At 41.8% G+C, this 18,181-nt stretch overlaps 1 protein-coding gene across 1 annotated transcript in view; it reads right to left on the reverse strand.

Annotated features, from left to right (window-relative positions):
• Positions 1-18,181, reverse strand: part of RCOR1 (REST corepressor 1) — a 137,022-nt gene that overhangs the window by 46,340 nt on the left and 72,501 nt on the right. Inside the window, exon 3 of the mRNA XM_033191208.1 lies at positions 5,858-5,941. Within this exon, the coding sequence (XP_033047099.1) occupies positions 5,858-5,941 (84 nt within the window). The remainder of the gene's footprint in view (positions 1-5,857; positions 5,942-18,181) is intronic.

Consider the following 18,181-nt stretch of genomic DNA (forward strand, 5'->3'; position numbering starts at 1 on the left):
GGAGATGCTTGATGTAAAAATGATGTGAGTCAACTGTACTCTTCTCCAGTAAGTGAACATTTTCCAGTTTCTCAGTCTGCCACCCTCCAGATTACACATGATGGCAGATTGTGTACTTCATTCACTCCTTTGTTGCTGAAATCTCAAGTCATGGTTTCATCAAGTAATTTTCCATGACCATTTAATATTTAAACTCATTGTTCTAATCTATGTTATTGGGAATTATTTACACTTTCTCAACATGAAATGTCTCTACAGGCCACATTTTCTAGGCATATCCCGTAAGTATATCTCTCATTAAATGGGTTTTACTTAGACACAGCCCAAAAAAACCAGTATAATATTAATGTTTTAAGCATTTAATTATAATTTATTAAATAAAGCAGCCTACAAAGGCAGACAGGTGTGGTATAGTCTGGAGACAAGAGATCTAGCTAAAACTGGGCTACCATAGTAACTAGCTATGGGACTTTACCTTAACCATTTGACTTTACTTCTGTAGACCCCAGTGTTTTCACCCCTAAAAAGGAAGAGGTGCCCTAGGAAAACTACATATAAATTATTTGCTCACGTTCATTTTTTCTGTCTCTCCATTAGAGTATGAGATTCCTGAACCTTTCACTCCTGGTACATTCCCAGACACAAAGCTGTTCAATTTAAAATGTAAATGAAAACTCAGAGGATAAACATGAATTCAGTATAACCTGAATTGAGATACTTTTGGACAGAATTGTTACCACAAGTCTAAGATTCACCTAAAAGAATAAATACAGAGCCAAGAACACTGAAAAGAATGAAGTCCACGGCCGGGCGCGGTGGCTCAAGCCTGTAATCCCAGCACTTTGGGAGGCCGAGACGGGCGGATCACGAGGTCAGGAGTTTGAGATCATCCTGGCTAACACGGTGAAACCCCGTCTCTACTAAAAAATACAATAAGCTAGCCGGGCGAGGTGGCTGGCGCCTGTAGTCCCAGCTATTCGGGAGGCTGAGGCAGGAGAATGGCGTAAACCCGGGAGGCGGAGCTTGCAGTGAGCTGAGATCCGGCCACTGCACTCTAGCCCGGGCGACAGAGCAAGACTCCGTCTCAAAAAAAAAAAAAAGAAAAGAGAGAGACAGAGGAACCTTAAATGCTTATTGCTAAGTGAAAGAAGCCAATTTGAAAAGGCGACATACTGTATGATTCCACCCGGAAGCATTCTATAGAAGCAGTAAAATGAACAACGGTTGCCAGAGATTAGGAGGTAGAGTGGGAGATGAACAGGTGGAGCAGAGGTTTCTTAAACCAGTGAAACTATGATAACTACATTGGTGGATAGGTCATTAGACATTTATGGGAATCCACAGAACATACAACACAAGAGTAAAGCTTAATGTAAACTATGAATTTTGAGTGATAAAAATGTGTCACTGTAGGCCGGTTGATTATAACAAACGTATCCCTCTGGTGGACCCCAGTGCAGGATGTTCACACTGGGGGAGGCGGTGGGTGTGTGGGGGCAGAAGATAAATGGGCACTCTTTGTACTTTCTGCTCAATTTTAGCTGTGAAGCTAAAATGTCTCTAAAATATAAAATCTATTTTAAACAAGAAAATAAGAAATGTATTAAGGGGCAAAAATCTTCACTATTGCTTTCTTTAAAATGATAGCTTGAGCCCAGGAGTTCAAGATTGCAGTGAGCTATGACTGTACCACTGCACTCCAGCATGGGCAACAGAGCCAAGATCCTCTCTTAAAATGTATGTACTTTATTTTACTGATACATATTAGATGTACACATTTCCAGGGTACATGTGATAATTTGATACATTCATATAATCAAATCAGGCTAACTGGGATACCCATAATCCTAAATATTTACATTTTCTTTATACTAGGAATATTCAAAATTATTCTCTTCTAGCCCCCCCCCTTTTTTTTTTCTTCTTCAAAGTAGAGGGGAGGTCTATGTTGCCCAGGCTGGTCTTGAACTCCTGAGTTCAAGCATCCTCACCTCCACCTCCAAGTGCTGGGACTACAGGCACATGCCACTGCACCCGGCTAACTTTTGGGACTTTCAGAGACATGGGGTTTCACCATGTTGCCCAGGCTGGTCTCAAACTCCTGAGCTCAAGTGATCCGCTGGCCTTGGCCTCTCAAAGTGCTGGGATTATAGGGGTGGGACATTGCACTCAGGCTCTCTTCTACTTATTCTGAAATGTACAATTCAAGGCCAGGTGCAGTGGCCTGCATATGTAGTCCCAGCTACTTGGGAGGCTAAGGCAGGAGACTCTCTTGAGCCCAGGAGGTGGAGGTTGCAGTGAGCCAAGATTGCACAACTGCACTCCAGCCTGGATAATAAGAATAAACCTCTGTCTCAAAAAAAAAAAGAAATGTACAATTCATGAATGTTAACTAGAGTCATTCTACGGATCAGGTTTTTTTTTTAAACAGAGTTAAAAAAAGAACTAAGATTCTAAATATTCATCAATAGGTAATACAGGTAATTTTGTTTAAAAAGAAGGATAAATTATGATACATCCATATTATTTACAGTTAAAAAATTAGATAACTGTAGATATACTGAGATGAAACAAAGTCCCAGATGTACTTATGAGCAGATTGATAACAGTTCACATTTTGTGGGAAACAATTATATATCATGCATTAAGTACTGTTTGAATTTTCTACAATAGCACTTATTTTTATAATCACAAAGTAACTTTATAAGCTTTCAGTAACCCTAAGAGGCAGAACTCTGAACAGCCACTTTGAAAAGAAGCACAAAGAAAAGCCAGGGATCTCCAGACATCATTATACACAATTTTTTAGTATCTGCTAGAAATATGTCCTAAATCACTTATTTCTACTTCATGTTGGAATAAATGCTGGACAACCAAGACTTCTACATTTTTCCAAAACTGAGACACCTAAATTTTCAATAGAGTAATTGTTAAACATACTGATATATCCATATGATAAATATTACACCTAGTTATTTAAAACCTTTATAAGCAGTTTTAATAACGTGGAAACTGCTTAGGTCCAATGTTCAGGAAGACAATACACACATACACACACACAGATAATCTATCATCTCACTCATATAAATACGTACAAAAAAAATTGGAAGAAATACCCTAAAGTACTGGGTGATGGAATAAGAGGTGAATTTTTTTTATTCTTTATACTTTCATCTATGAACTTTCAACAATATGTAAATGCTACTTTTAGGTAAGTGTTTTGTTGCTTTTGTAGTTTTGTTTATTTCCCAGTGTAGAAATGATTGCTCACTACTGATTACAAAATAATACATTTCTACAAAGCCGTCTTCATCCTGCCTTCTCTCTAGTGGACTTTGTTCACTCTAAGTGCTCCGTGTTTACTCAGTTAATAAATGGAAAGACAGATGAATTCTATAAAGTCAATCCTTTTTTATCCCACCTAAGGAAAACCCCTAGGTCCCATGCACCCCGAGGCCCTTCTACCCTAACAACTTGATTTCCCTGAAAAGTATGTCTGGAAGCCTTTCCATGACAAAGTAAATAAATCCCGATATTCCTCTTCAATTTTCATAATGTGAATGCTACCGATGAGCCCTGGCTTAGTTCATCTGTCTTCCATTGCTTGACACTGACAGGTTATTTCCACGGGTTTGCTGTGCAGACGTTTGAGGTTCAGACCCTGCAGCGGCCATTGGGGGCAAGGGTGTTGGGGTCTCCTGCTCGAGTTGGGTTCTGGAGGAAGACAAGGTACCTGTTCCTAGCGCTTAGTGGGGCCCTGTGACAGCTGTGGCTGTGGCTACCGCCAGGAAAGGGACAGAGAGGCAGGATAAGGTCAGAACTGCTGGGGCTGGGGCGGAGACGGCTGTTCCCAGGTCTGGGTGTGCCCAGGCGCCTCCCCCCGCTGCCAGTCCCACCTCCGCTGCTGCTCCACAGCAGGAGGGCGCAGCCCCAGCCCCCACAGGGCTAGGGACCCGTGTACGGGGAGCAGGCCGGGTGCCCCAGGATGAACTTGGAGCCCAGCACTGCCAGCTTCCAGCTGTGGGAAGGGCTGGTGGCAAGAGGGACCCGAAGCAGCACTGAGCCCGAGGGCGGAGATCAAGGGATGTCTCCCTAAGGGTGGCCCTGTGTACTGGCTGCCATCTCCAGGTCAGTGGGGGCCAAGGTTGCGCCCAGAACATCAGCGTGCCCCCAGAGAGCTTGACCCAAAGCATCCTCCAATTCCCAAGAGAATTGCCCACGTTGCTTGGGCCCCCTGGGAAGCCCTGCTGGCAGGAGCAGTAGGGGGCCAGCACCCCAGGCTGATCGGGGTCTGGGATCCGGGCCTGCGTCCACACTGCCTCCACGCTGGGGCTCCTCTGGCTTTTCTTTGGTATTACCGCTCTCCAGTTCTGAAACCAAACCTGGATTCGTGGCTCAGAAGTCCGTTTTTCTGGCCAGTTCTTCTCTGACGGTAATTCCAGGATAAAGGTCCATTTGAAAGGCCTCAGTAAGAACTGTGTATTGATATCTGTCAAATTTGGTCCTCCTACGCCTCTGGCCTGGCTCAAGTGTGTCTCTGCCATAAGACGAGCTCGCTGTCCACTGGGAGCCTCAGTGGACAGGTTAGATTTTTTAACGTTTAAAGTTTTAACCAACTTTAACAATTAACAACTGTTTAAACAATTGTAATCAGGGCTTACAATAAAACTGTAAATTTATTTTAGAGGCAATACCACTGTTTAAAAACCAATTAACTTTCCATATTTTGCTCTTTTCTTCTATGTCTATGAAAAATAAGATAATATTAAAATTAAATTCTGACTCCAAAGACTCCAATAAGTAATACAACAGGAAAAGTGACTAATACAACTTTAAACTGTAATAACAGAGAGATAGTGGCTAACAGGCTGAATGAATACAGCCTGAGAAATAAGTGAGATTATGACCCACGAGTGAAGCATCAGCAAACCTGGGTACTACCTGTGGTTCCACCACTTACTATCTGTGCTACATTTACAACCCACTGACTCTTTGAACTATGGGATGCCATCTGTAAACAGAGACAAAATCTTCCTGTTACTATGAACATTGAATGATACAGGAGTATGAAAAGCATTTTAGTACAATGCTGGCATAAAGGTTCAAAAAATGCTCAGTATTCTTAATATTCAGTTCCGAGTACAATTTAAGATGGACATTGTGACCAACTGAAACACACTTGGGAGGACAACAGGAGATGAAAAGAGACCCCAAAATAAAACCATCTGAAAAGGCACCTGAAGCAACTAGCTTGGACTCAGTAAAGGAGATACAATGACTGAACATTTAAAGGACACATATGGAAGCAAACTTATTTAGCGAAGTTCAGGAAAACAAAGCTTTTACAAAGGGAGGCAGATTTTTAGTGCTCTGTAAGAAAGAACATGTTCAAAAATGGAATAGATCGCAGAGTGCAGTGGCTCACGCCTGTAATCCCAACACTTGGGGAGGCCGAGGCAGGTGGATCACCTGAAGTCAGGAGCTTCAGACCAGCCTGGCCAACATGGCAAAACCCCATCTCTACTAAAAATACAAAAATTAGCTGGGTGTGGTGACAGGCACCTGTAATCCCAGCTATTCAGGAGGCTGGGGCTGGAGAATCACTTGAACCCAGGAGGCAGAGTGCAGTGAGCCCAGATCGTGCCACTGCACTCCAGCTTGGGCAACAGAGCAAGACTCCATCTCAAAAAATAATAATAAATTTTTAAAAAAGAAATAAACACTTTAAAACTCTTCAAATTATTTATCTTAAAATACAGAAGAAATAGAATACATATAGAAACTTTTAGCTTCAAAGGTACCTTTAAAATCTTACATTAAACAAGAAAGGTAGGAAAAAAAGTGCTCTAAGACTTACACTTTGCTTCTGACAGATTTTGATTGGGTGACCAGACCAACATGCCAAGATTGTCCCGTTCTTGACTGCGTCTTGCCAGTTTGGCTTGGGAGAAAGAAAAAAGAAAATTATCATTAAAATTTAACATATATAATAAGAAATAAGTAACAATACCTTTTAATGTATTGTTGAATACATCCACCTTTTACCTGTATCTGGCCCAATGGGACCACACACTTAACATCAGAGGGAGGATGGAGATGGGGGAGGCGACAGAGTCTGCTGAAACATTTCTACTTGCAAGTCCTTTCCTACTTTTACTGATTTTACAGTATGCTGCTCTGCTTTTAGACATGAGACATCCAAAAAGAAATCCACACATGCCAAGGTGCTCAAAGGTTCTTTTAAAATGTTAATTCTTCATGTGTGCTTGCAGCACCCTTACCCTTCTCTGCCTGAGTAACCTTTTAGTGACTTGGCAATAGAAATTCCAAAATTCTTTTAACAGCATTATTAAAGAATAACCATTTAAAAAGTTTAACCTGAAAGTAAACTTCTAAAATGCATACTAATTCTTAAAAATCTGTGATGCAAAATAGTAGGCCAAAAGGTTTAGAAGTGCCAAGGGTGGAGCTCACATGTATTAGTGAATTAACCGCAAGCGACTGTCATCTATTACAATACACATACCTGAAACATTATCTTCAAAAGGCAAAGACTCAAGAAACAAGAGGTTCAGTGACCATACCTTCACAATGCTTAGGCCCAAACTTATTCATTCTAAAGGTTAATTTTGTCCACTTTTTTTCCTTTAAATAAACTACTCTGAAAATATGATGAAAGTTATGGAACCGGCCGGGCGCGGTGGCTCAAGCCTGTAATCCTAGCACTTTGGGAGGCCGAGATGGGCGGATCACGAGGTCAGGAGATCGAGACCATCCTGGCTAACACGGTGAAACCCCGTCTCTACTAAAAACTACAAAAAACTAGCCGGGCGAGGTGGTGGGCGCCTGTAGTCCCAGCTACTCGGGAGGCTGAGGCAGGAGAATGGCGTGAACCTGGGAGGCGGAGCTTGCAGTGAGCTGAGATCTGGCCACAGCACTCCAACCTGGGTGACAGCGCGAGACTCCGTCTCAAAAAAAAAAAAAAAAGAAAGTTATGGAACCGAAACTCTAAGGGGAAAAATGCAACTAAATATAACATACAACCTACTATAAACAAAAATCTAGGAAACCCACAGTCTGGTTAACGAATTTCTTCTTTTATGATACCGCCAGATCTTCCATCTTTAATTTTGTCTACCAGTGTGTTCTAGGTTTTATAAAGAGGAAATTTTACATTTTTAGTAAAATCTGAGAGGCAGTTACTTTAAAGAACCATAACAGAATAGTGAAAAGGACCCAAAGTGTGAACAGTATGAATTAGGTAAAATTAAAAGTTGAATTTATGTTACAGATGGGAAGAGAATGTAGATGAGAAAGAAATATGACAAAAAAGATGTAGTGACCGCCTTTCAGTTTACCCTTTTTTTGAGACAGAGACTCAGTCACCCAGGCTCGGCTCACTGCAACCTCCTTGCCTCACTGCAAACTGAACCTTGAATGGGTTCAAGTCATTCTCCTGCCTCAGCCTCTCAAGTAGCTGAGACTATAGGCGTGCACCACCACACCCAGCTAATTTTTTATTTTTAGTAGAGATGGGGGTTTCACCATATTGGCCAGGCTGCTCTCGAATTCCTGACCTCATGATCTGCCCACCTCGGCCTCCCGAAGTGCTGGGGTTACAGGTGTGAGTCACCGTGCCCAGCACAAGTATACCTTTTTAATAGATATATACATAGTTCTGACCTTCAGAACAATGCTAACGCTACACATAATCTAAAATGAAAGTCATCAAAGGTATGTGTGGGGAGGGACCCCCAATGGAATACAAAAACAAATGAGTCCTGCTATATTTCCAATAAAAGTCTAAAGTACAACAAAAATAAAGGTATCCACAGTGGAAAGGTACAATCAAAACTGCATGACTGTCTGTGTAGAAAATCTACATTTTGTAGAATCTACAAAATGGCACTAGAATAAATGAGTTTAGTAAGGTTGTAAGAAATAATATTAATAGTAAAATCAATTCTATTTATATACACCAGCAATTAAAAAATCAGAATTAAAGATCATTAGCATCAAATATGAAATAACTTAGGGATAAAGATGTGTACATTGAAAACTTTAAAACACTGCTGAGAGAAACTAAAGATGATCTAAGAAAATGAAGAAATATATCATAGATATAGACTCATTATTAAGAAGGCATTCTTCCCAAACTGCTCTAAAGATTCAATGCAACCCCAATCAAAACTGTAGCACATTCTTTTGCAGTAATTGATAAATATTCTACAATTCATAAAGAAAGGCAAAGTAACTAAGACAGTCAACGCATTTTGAAAAAGAGCAAAGTTGGAAGATTTACACTATCTGAATCAAGACTATAAAAAATCAGCAATCAAAAATGTATGGTATTGGCATAAACACAGAGAAATAGGCTGGGCACGGCGGCTCACACCTGTAATCCCAGCACTTTGGGAGACCGAGGCAGGCGGATTACGAGGTCAGGGGATCGAGACCATCCTGGCTAACACAGTGAAACCCCGTCTCTACTAAAAATACAAAAAATTAGCCGGGCGTGGTGGCGGGCTCCTTAGTACCAGCTACTCGGGAGGCTGAGGCAGGAGAATGGCGTGAACCTGGGAGGCGGAGCTTGTAGTGAACCGAGATCGTGCCACTGCACTCCAGCCTGGGAGGCAGAGTGAGACTCCGTCTCAAAAAAAAGAGAGAGAGAGAGAGAAATAAATGGAATAGAATCCAAAAACAGAACCACACATACAGGATCAAATGATTTTCCATAAAGGCACGAAGGCAAAACCAAACCAAAAATAGTAATCTTTTCAACAAATTATGCAGGAACAAATGAATATTCACATGCAAAAACAAAACAAATATTTTTTTAAAAATTAATTTGGATCCATACCTCAAAATTATCTCAAAACAGATGACAGAACTAAATGTAAAACTCAAAAATTATAGAATTTCTAGAGAAAAACACATGGAAATCTTTTTGACCTGGGGTGGGAAAGGACATCTTAGATACAATACCAAAAGCACAATCCACCAAACATTTTTTTTTTTTTTTTTTTTTTTTTTTTTGAGGCGGAGTCTCGCTCTGTCGCCCGGGCTGGAGTGCAGTGACCGGATCTCAGCTCACTGCAAGCTCCGCCTCCCGGGTTCACGCCATTCTCCTGCCTCAGCCTCCCAAGTAGCTGGGACTACAGGCGCCCGCCATCTCGCCCGGCTAGTTTTTTGTATTTTTAGTAGAGACGGGGTTTCACTGTGTTAGCCAGGATGGTCTCGATCTCCTGACCTCGTGATCCGCCCGTCTCGGCCTCCCAAAGTGCTGGGATTACAGGCTTGAGCCACCGCGCCCGGCCCACCAAACATTTTTTAATGGTATACTGTACTTAAATAAAATTTTAAAACTTTCACTCTGCAAAAGGCACTGTTGAGATACACTGCAGACTGTAAGAAAATATTTGCATATCGCATATGCAACAAAGGACTTGTATCCAGAATACATAAAGAACTTTCAAATCAACAATAAGGAAAATAACACAATTTTTTTAAAAAAAAGGACAAACGATTTGAACAGTCACTTCACCAAAGTAGATATAAAGGTGGCATATTAGATGAAAAAATGCTCTACATCATTAGCCATTAGAAAAATGTGAATTAGGCCGGGCGCGGTGGCTCAAGCCTGTAATCCCAGCACTTTGGGAGGCCGAGACGGGCGGATCACCAGGTCAGGAGATCGAGACCATCCTGGCTAACACAGTGAAACTCCATCTCTACTAAAAAATACAAAAAATCTAGCCAGGTGAGGTGGCGGGTGCCTGTAGTCCCAGCTACTCGGGAGGCTGAGGCAGGAAAATGGCGTAAACCCGGGAGGCGGAGCTTGCAGTGAGCTGAGATCTGGCTACTGCACTCCAGCCCGGGCGACAGAGCAGAAACTCCGTCTCAAAAAAAAAAAGAAAGAAAAATGTGAATTAGGCCGGGCGCGGTGGCTCAAGCCTGTAATCCCAGCACTTTGGGAGGCCGAGACGGGCGGATCACGAGGTCAGGAGATCGAGACCATCCTGGCTAACACAGTGAAACCCCGTCTCTACTAAAAATACAAAAACTAGCTGGGCGAGGTGGCGGGCGCCTGTAGTCCCAGCTACTCGGGAGGCTGAGGCAGGAGAATGGCGTAAACCTGGGAGACGGAGCTTGCAGTGAGCTGAGATCCGGCCACTGCACTCCAGTCCGGGCGACAGAGCGAGACTCCGCCTCAAAAAAAAAAAAAAGAAAAATGTGAATTAAAGCCATGATGAGAAACCGTGATTTACCTGTTAGGCTGTCTAAAATAAAAGGCATCAACAATACAAAGAGCTGACAAGAATGGGAACAATTGAAATTCTCATACACTGCTGATGTAAATGCAAAATTATAAAGCCATTCTGGGAAAACTTTGCAGTTTTTTACAAAGACATAATTACCAAATGACTGATCTAGCAACCCCACTGTTCAGCCATATACCCTACAGAATTAGTATTATGTTCACAGCAAAACCTGCACACAGGCTGGGAGCAGTGACTCACACCTGTAATCCCAGCACTTTGGGAGGCTGAGGCGGGTGGATCACCTGAGGTCAGGAGACCAGCCTGACCAATATTGTGAAATCCCATCTCTACTACAAATACAAAAATTAGCCAGGCATGGTGGTGTGTGCCTGTAGACCCAGGTACTCGGGAGGCTGAGGCAGGAGAAATGCTTGAACCCAGGAGGTGGAGGTCGCAGTGAGCCGAGACCGCGCCACTGCACTCCAGCCTGGGCGCCAAAGCGAGACTCAGTGCCAAAAACACAAACAAACAAAAAACAAAAAAAACAACAACAAAAAAATACGGCACACATAGGCAGCGTTATTTACAATCATCAAAAACTGTGAAATATTCAGATGTTCTTCCATGGGCAAATGGATAAACCAACTGTAGTACACCCATATACTGGAACAGTACACAGCAATAAAAATAGTGAACTACTAATATATGCAACAACACAGACCTATCTCTAAAGCATTACAGTGAGTGAGAGAAGTCAGTACAAGTTCATTCATATGACACTCTGAAAAAGGCAAAAGTACAGGGATAACGAATAGATCCAGGGTTTCCAGGGGCTAGAAGTGTGCGGAAGGTTAAAGTGTGAGAGAGTTTTTGGAGGAGATGGAGCTCTTTGGTATCCTAATTGTGTGGTGTTATGTGAAACTCCAGCAGTGCCCCCATCAGCATTTGTTTTCTGTGATTTCAGTCACCCATGATAAACCGTGGTCTGAAAACATTCAATTGAGAATTCCAGAAACAGTTCCTGAATTTTAAATTGTGCCCTATTCTGATGACCATGATGAAATCTCGTGCCGTCCCTCCTGGGACATGCATCATTCCTTTGTGCACCACGTCCCCTCTGGAGGTACTATGTGCCCATTAGTAACTCGGCCATCTTAGTTATCAGCTGGACGGTCACAGCATCGCAGCACTTGTGTTCAAGTCCCCCATATTTTACTAACACCCCCAAAGTGCTGGTGATGTTGGCATATTGCTATAATTGTTCTATTTTATTATTAGTTTTTGTTGTTGATCTCTCAGTGTGTCTAACTTATAAATTAACCTTTATCATAGGTATGCATGCATGCAAAAAACCATAGTATATATATAGGGTTCAGTACTACCAGTTTCATGCACCCACCAGGGGTCTTGTAACATACCTTTCATGGATAAGGACGGAGTACTGTATACACATCTTAACTCTCACAAAAATGTGCAGCAAAAATTATTCAGTTTTGCTACATGTAAATAAAAAAACATAAATACAATAAAAACAAAGAAATGCCATTAATTTCTAGGTAGATACTAATATTTGCTGAAGGTGCTAACACAGGCAGGACTCTTTGTTTAAAGTTGATTTTTATCAAGTTTTAAAGACCTTAAAAAATAAGCCCTTAAAAAATAAAAAATTATCTGGAATAATTAGGTCTACAAGGAAATTGCAATTACCAGTCGCCATCAAGGGGGTAAGACAGGTTTATTGGCTGGGCGCGGTGGCTCACACCTGTAATCCCAGCACTTTGGGAGGCCGAGGTAGGCGGATCATCTGAGGTCGGGAGTTTGAGACCAGCCTGACCCACATGGAGAAACCCTATCTCTACTAAAAATACAAAATTAGCCGGGCTTGGTGGCGCATGCCTCTAATCCCAGGTACTTGGGAAGGCTGAGGCAAGAGAATCGCTTGAACCTGGGAGGCGGAGGTTGCGGTGGGCTGAGATCGCACCATTGTGCTCCAGCCTGGACAACAAGAGTGAAACTCTGTCAAAAAAAAAAAAAAAAGGTTTATTTACATGGCTAGTGGGGCTACACAGTGGTTCAACTACTTCAGAGAAAAAACAGGCAATGTATAGTAAAGTACACGTGTGGATACCTTGCAAGCTAGCATTTCCATTTCTAGACTACATATATATGCAATGTTTTTCAAATTGCTGGTCAGATCTACTCACACTAAATTTTGGGTTCCTAATCAGCATTTTAAAAAAAGAATAAGGAACACAAAACATCAGCATATGGTTTCATGTGTTTATAAACTATTGGTGGAGATTTTTTAAAGTCTGAAAGTCTCTGGTCTAGAGACTTTAAGAGGTGCACATGGAAGGACAGCGTGTTGCTCAGTTTTCTGTTTCGGCTTGGCTAGACTCTAGTAGCCAGTTATTTAATCAAACATTAATCTAGGTGTTGCTGTGAAAAGTATTTAGTAGATATGGTTAACATCCATAATCACTCGATTACCCTCCATAATGTGAGCGGGCCTTATCCAGTTCACCTGAAGGTCGTAAGAGCAGAAATTGAGATTTTTCCAGAAGTTGAGACTGAGGCCCTAACTCCTTCCTATAGGCCTGTTCTACAGATTTCAGACTTGTCAGGCCCCTACAACTACATAAACCAATTCCTTAAAATAAATCTCTGAATATATGTATACATAGATACACCCATACATATTCCAGTAGTTCTATTTATCTGAAAGAACCCTATCTACACAGTAACATAGATAGTTACTACAGAATTGTCTACAGGACCAAAATAGAGGAAAATCTTTAACATACATCAACAGGGACTGGGCACAGTGCCTCACGCCTGCAATCCCAGCACTTGGGGAGGCTGCAGCGGGCGGATCACCTGAGGTCGGGAGTTCGAGACCAGCTTGATCAACATGGAGAAACCCTGTCTCTACTAAAAACACAAAATTAGCCGGGCATGGTGGCACATGCCTGTAATCCCAGCTACTAGGGAGGCTGAGGCAGGAGAATCACTTGAACCCAGGAGGCAGAGGTTGCGGTGAGCAGAGATCATGCCATTACACTCCAGCCTGGGCAACAAGCGCGAAACTCTGTCTCAAAAAAAAAAAAAAAAAATCAACAGGGATTGGATAAACCGTGGTATGTGACTTCAAGGGAATTAAATACAGAAAACAAAATCAGATCTACAGCTATCAACCAGTCTCAATAGAAAAAGCAAGTTAAAGGAAATGTATATCATCATAACTTAAATGTTGAAAATATAAAATTGGTACTATCAGTTATAGGGTACATTTAAAGAATAAGATGTGTACAATGAAGATATTCTTAAAACCAGATTAACAGGCATTTAAAGAGAGAAAGATCTTGCTTTATAACATTATAATATTTCACTGTTCTTTGCAAATCCCAGTGCTAAGCAGACAAATACTATTTTGTGTACATTGCTTGTATATATCCAAAACTTTAAGAATCACAGAGAAATCCTTCACTGTATGATTTGATGCTACCTGTGTTCAAATTTAAAATCATCTAATCCACCATTAAGGAAAATACTCTTCTAGTATATTTTCAGTTCTACTCTGAAACTCTGAGCTATTTCTCACTCTCTAATGTCATATTTTACTTGTCAACTGTTTGGAAGCACAACAGCAACTTACAGGGTATGAGGGTTCCAATTTCTCCACATCCTCACCAACACTTGTTATTATCTAACTTTTTGATTCTAGCTAGCAGGTGTGAAGTACTCTCTCACTGTGGTTTTGATTTACATTTCTCTGAATAAAGAGGTTGAGCATATTGGTTGTTTATTGGCCATCTGAATATCTTCCCTGGAGAAATGTCTATTCTGCTCTTTTGCCTGTTTTATGTTGGGAACATAAAATGGTGCCATTCCTCAAAAGATTATCATACAACCCAGAAAATCCACTCCGAGGTATACAGCCCAAAGAAATAAAAAGCTATGTCCACATAATAATTTGTATACAAATTTTCATAGCTGCATTACTCAACAGCTAAAAGGTACAAACAACCCAAATGCCCATCAACTGATGATTGAATAAAAAAATGCAGTATGTCTACGACAGAACATTATACTGCCATGAAAAGGAAAATACTAACACCATGCTCAGCATGAAACCTGAAAACACTATGCTAAGTGAAAGCAGTCAGTCACACGCACAAAAATCCAGTCTATTGTATGATTTTATTTACATGAACCGTCCAGACAGAAAGATTAGTGATTGCCATAGGCTGTGGGGCATTTGGAAATAACAGGGAGCCACTGCTAACAGGTACAGCATTTCTTTATGGGATGATAAGAATGTTTTAAATTTGATTTGTGGTGAGAGCTGCACAACTGAATGTACCGAAAGCCACTGGATCTTGCATATTTTAAATAAGTGAACTGCATGTTTTGTTAATTTTATCACAGTAAAGCTGTTATTTTAAAAGCAAGGCTACTCAGGAGGCTGAGGTGGAAGGATCAGCTGAGGCCAGAATTTCAAGACCAGTCTAAGCAACACAGTGAGACCCTATCTCTACAAGTTTTTAAAAGTTAGCCAGGTATGGTGGTGAGCACTTGTAGTCCCAGCTACTTGGGAGGGTGGGGCTAGAGGACTGCTTGAGCCCAAAGATCAAGGATGCAGTGAGCTATGATCACCCTGAGACACTCTAGCCTGGGCAACAGGGAGAGACCCTGTCTCTTTAAAACAAGCAAACAAAACACAGAAACTAACTGAAAAGAGAAGACAGGTTACTCCATGGCCATTAGAACACCTGCTTAGGTTCTCATAGCACCCTCTCCCCTACACCCTAAAAAATCACGTTAGGTCTGCGGAGTGGAGGGGAAGACGGGGTTGTTTTTCTACCATTCAGGGTCCAACCATATCCTCAATGACCTAAGTCAGAACAGAAAGATGAAGACAAGAAAGAGAATGGCCAAATGGATAAACACAGAAAGGGCAGCAAAAACAATCAGAACTGAAATAAATGGTGAATATGCTTTACTTGCTATCAATAATTATAAGATAGGGCTGGGCGTGGTGGCTCACACCTGTAATCCCAGCACTTTGGGAGGCCAAGATGGGTGGATCACCTGAGGTCAGGAGTTCAAGACCAGCCTGGACAACATGGTGAAATCCCATCTCTACTAAAAATACAAAAATTAGCCAGGCATGGTGGCAGGCGCCTGTAATCCCCAGCTACTTGGGAGGCTGAAGCACGAGAATCGCTTGAACCCAGGAGGCAGAGGTTGCAATGAGCTGAGGTCATGCCACTGCACTCCAGCCTGGGGTAAAAGGCAAGGCTCTGTCTCAAAAAAAAAAGGTAAATTCTTATTCCTAAATATATGAACTGGCCACCCATACTTTCACTATATCCTAAGATGTTAAACATGAGTAAATTTAACTTAATTATGTTAGGGACCAAAAAACATTTTGTGACTCCAAAAGTGTTTGCTTCTGATGTTGGGTAATCAAAAAGATACAAATCAAAGGGAATGGCAAGAGTACATATGATTACTATTGCTATAACAGTTACAGATGCTTACTATGTGCTAGGCACTGTGTACTCTGACAGGCCTCAGTTCATTTCAATCTTACGACAATCCATTTTACAGATGAGAAAATTAAAGCACAGAGAGACGAAGCAAGCTGCCCAACATCACGCCTATGAGCAGTGAAGCTGAGAGTCGAAGCTTAAGGAAGAGGGATGAACACAGCAGAAGCCAGAGTTGGTGGTGTTAACCATTATGCTACACAGCCTAGATTTTAAAGAACATTTTTCTTCCTCATGATATCCATTAAGTATTTTAGCACTTAAGCTAAATGGCTTAAGAATTCACGCTCTATAAAATGAGGAAGTCAGAAGCAACTTTGGTATTTAAATACCAAAGTATCTTTTTTTTGTTTTTTTGAGACCGAGTTTCACTCTTGTTGCCCAGGCTGGAATGCAATGGCGCGATCTCGGCTCACTGCTACCTCTGCCTCCCGGGGTCAAGCGATTCTCCTGCCTCAGCATCCCAAGTAGCTAGGATTACAGGCGTGTGCCACCACGTCCAGCTAATTTTGTATTTTTAGTAGAGACGGGGTTTCTCCACATTGGTCAGGCTGGTCTCAAACTCCCGACCTCAGGTGATCTGCCAGCCTCGGCCTCTCAAAGTGCTGGGATTACATTAAATATCTGTATCTTTCTACAAAGCATATACCTACTGTCTGGTTCTCTCTTCTCTAATCGCTTCCTTTTTAAATGCTGAAAGTTTACATTGGAACAAATAGGCCCATAATTTCCAATCACCAGCTCTCTGGAATTAAAATCTACAATAAATATAAGCACGTTATAAAATCCTTAAAAACTCAAATCTCGGGCCGGGCGCGGTGGCTCAAGCCTGTAATCCCAGCACTTTGGGAGGCCGAGACGGGCGGATCACCAGGTCAGGAGATCGAGACCATCCTGGCTAACATGGTGAAACCACATCTCTACTAAAAAAAAAAATACAAAAAACTAGCCAGGCGAGGTGGCGGGTGCCTGTAGTCCCAGCTACTCGGGAGGCTGAGGCAGGAGAATGGCGGGAACCCGGGAGGCGGAGCTTGCAGTGAGCTGAGATCCGGCCACTGCACTCCAGTCCGGGCGACAGAGGGAGACTCCGTCTAAAAAAAACAAAACAAACAAAAAAAAACCTCAAATCTCATGTTCTCCTGAATTTATGGGAAAACATTTTTCCCCTCAAAGATTAGCGATTTCACAAAAATTTAAAAGCTAAACAGATTTTTTTATTTGAAGATTTTTTTCCTCCATGATAATAAATGTTCTATTCACTTGCTTTTAAAAAACAGAAACTTTGGCCGGGTGCGGTGGCTCAAGCCTGTAATCCCAGCACTTTGGGAGGCCGAGATGGGCGGATCACGAGGTCAGGAGATCCAGACCATCCTGGCTAACACAGTGAAACCCCGTCTCTACTAAAAATACAAAAACTAGCCGGGCGAGGTGGCGGCGCCTGTAGTCCCAGCTACTCGGGAGGCTGAGGCAGGAGAATGGCGTAAACCCGGGAGGCGGAGCTTGCAGTGAGCTGAGATCCGGCCACTGCACTCCAGTCCGGGCGACAGAGCGAGACTCCGTCTCAAAAAAAAAAAAAAAAAAAAAAAACAGAAACTTTTTTTAAAAACTTACATTGCAGTTGGTTGACGAGGGGTATGTATACTCCCACTAGACCCCCACCCCCATAAAGGAGAGGGATTATAACAAATAAAAAGGCAGGCAAGAACAAAGCTGGACAGGGAGAGAAGAAAGACGGAAAGGGCTTCAGCAGTTAGCTGAGGTAGAAATTATCATGCCACAACTGACATACACATAACCAGTTACCATTGTTTACTTTGTATTGTATTACCCAGTAAATACCCAACTAGATAGATAATTCCTTGGTAACAAAGAATCCATTCTTCATTCTTGCACTGCCACTACTCACCTGACCTGAAGTAGTGCTGTTTGGTCAATTGATTCCATAGGTCTTCAGCTGTCTTGATTCTTAATTTTAGCAAGATTTATTCTCATTAGCATCACCACAACAATAACTGCATCACTACACCAGTAATTGTCCTCAGAAGAAATGTTCTAAACATGCATAGTGTGTTCTGTCCTTCAGTATAGTGTTTCACACCTCCAGGGGGAACAGAAGAGAGGATGTGATGCAGAGGAACTAAACGGCCACATGAATGGTAGTAAGAGATTTTAACAAAAGTTTACCTTTCCCCATGTTTTCTCTACCACTATTTTAAACATCAGTGTTCCCTGGGTTCCTCCTTTTCATCTGGTATTAATTACTCTTCCTATGCCATTAACACCTAACACTGCAAATTTCTCAAACCACATTTATTATGGTAATGACTTCTAAATCTTTATCTCAAGACAGAATACACATATAAGGCA

The sequence above is a fragment of the Trachypithecus francoisi genome, unplaced genomic scaffold (assembly GCF_009764315.1).
Source record: "Trachypithecus francoisi isolate TF-2019V2 unplaced genomic scaffold, Tfra_2.0 Lachesis_group3, whole genome shotgun sequence".
In the NCBI taxonomy this organism is placed as follows: Eukaryota; Metazoa; Chordata; class Mammalia; order Primates; family Cercopithecidae; genus Trachypithecus; species Trachypithecus francoisi.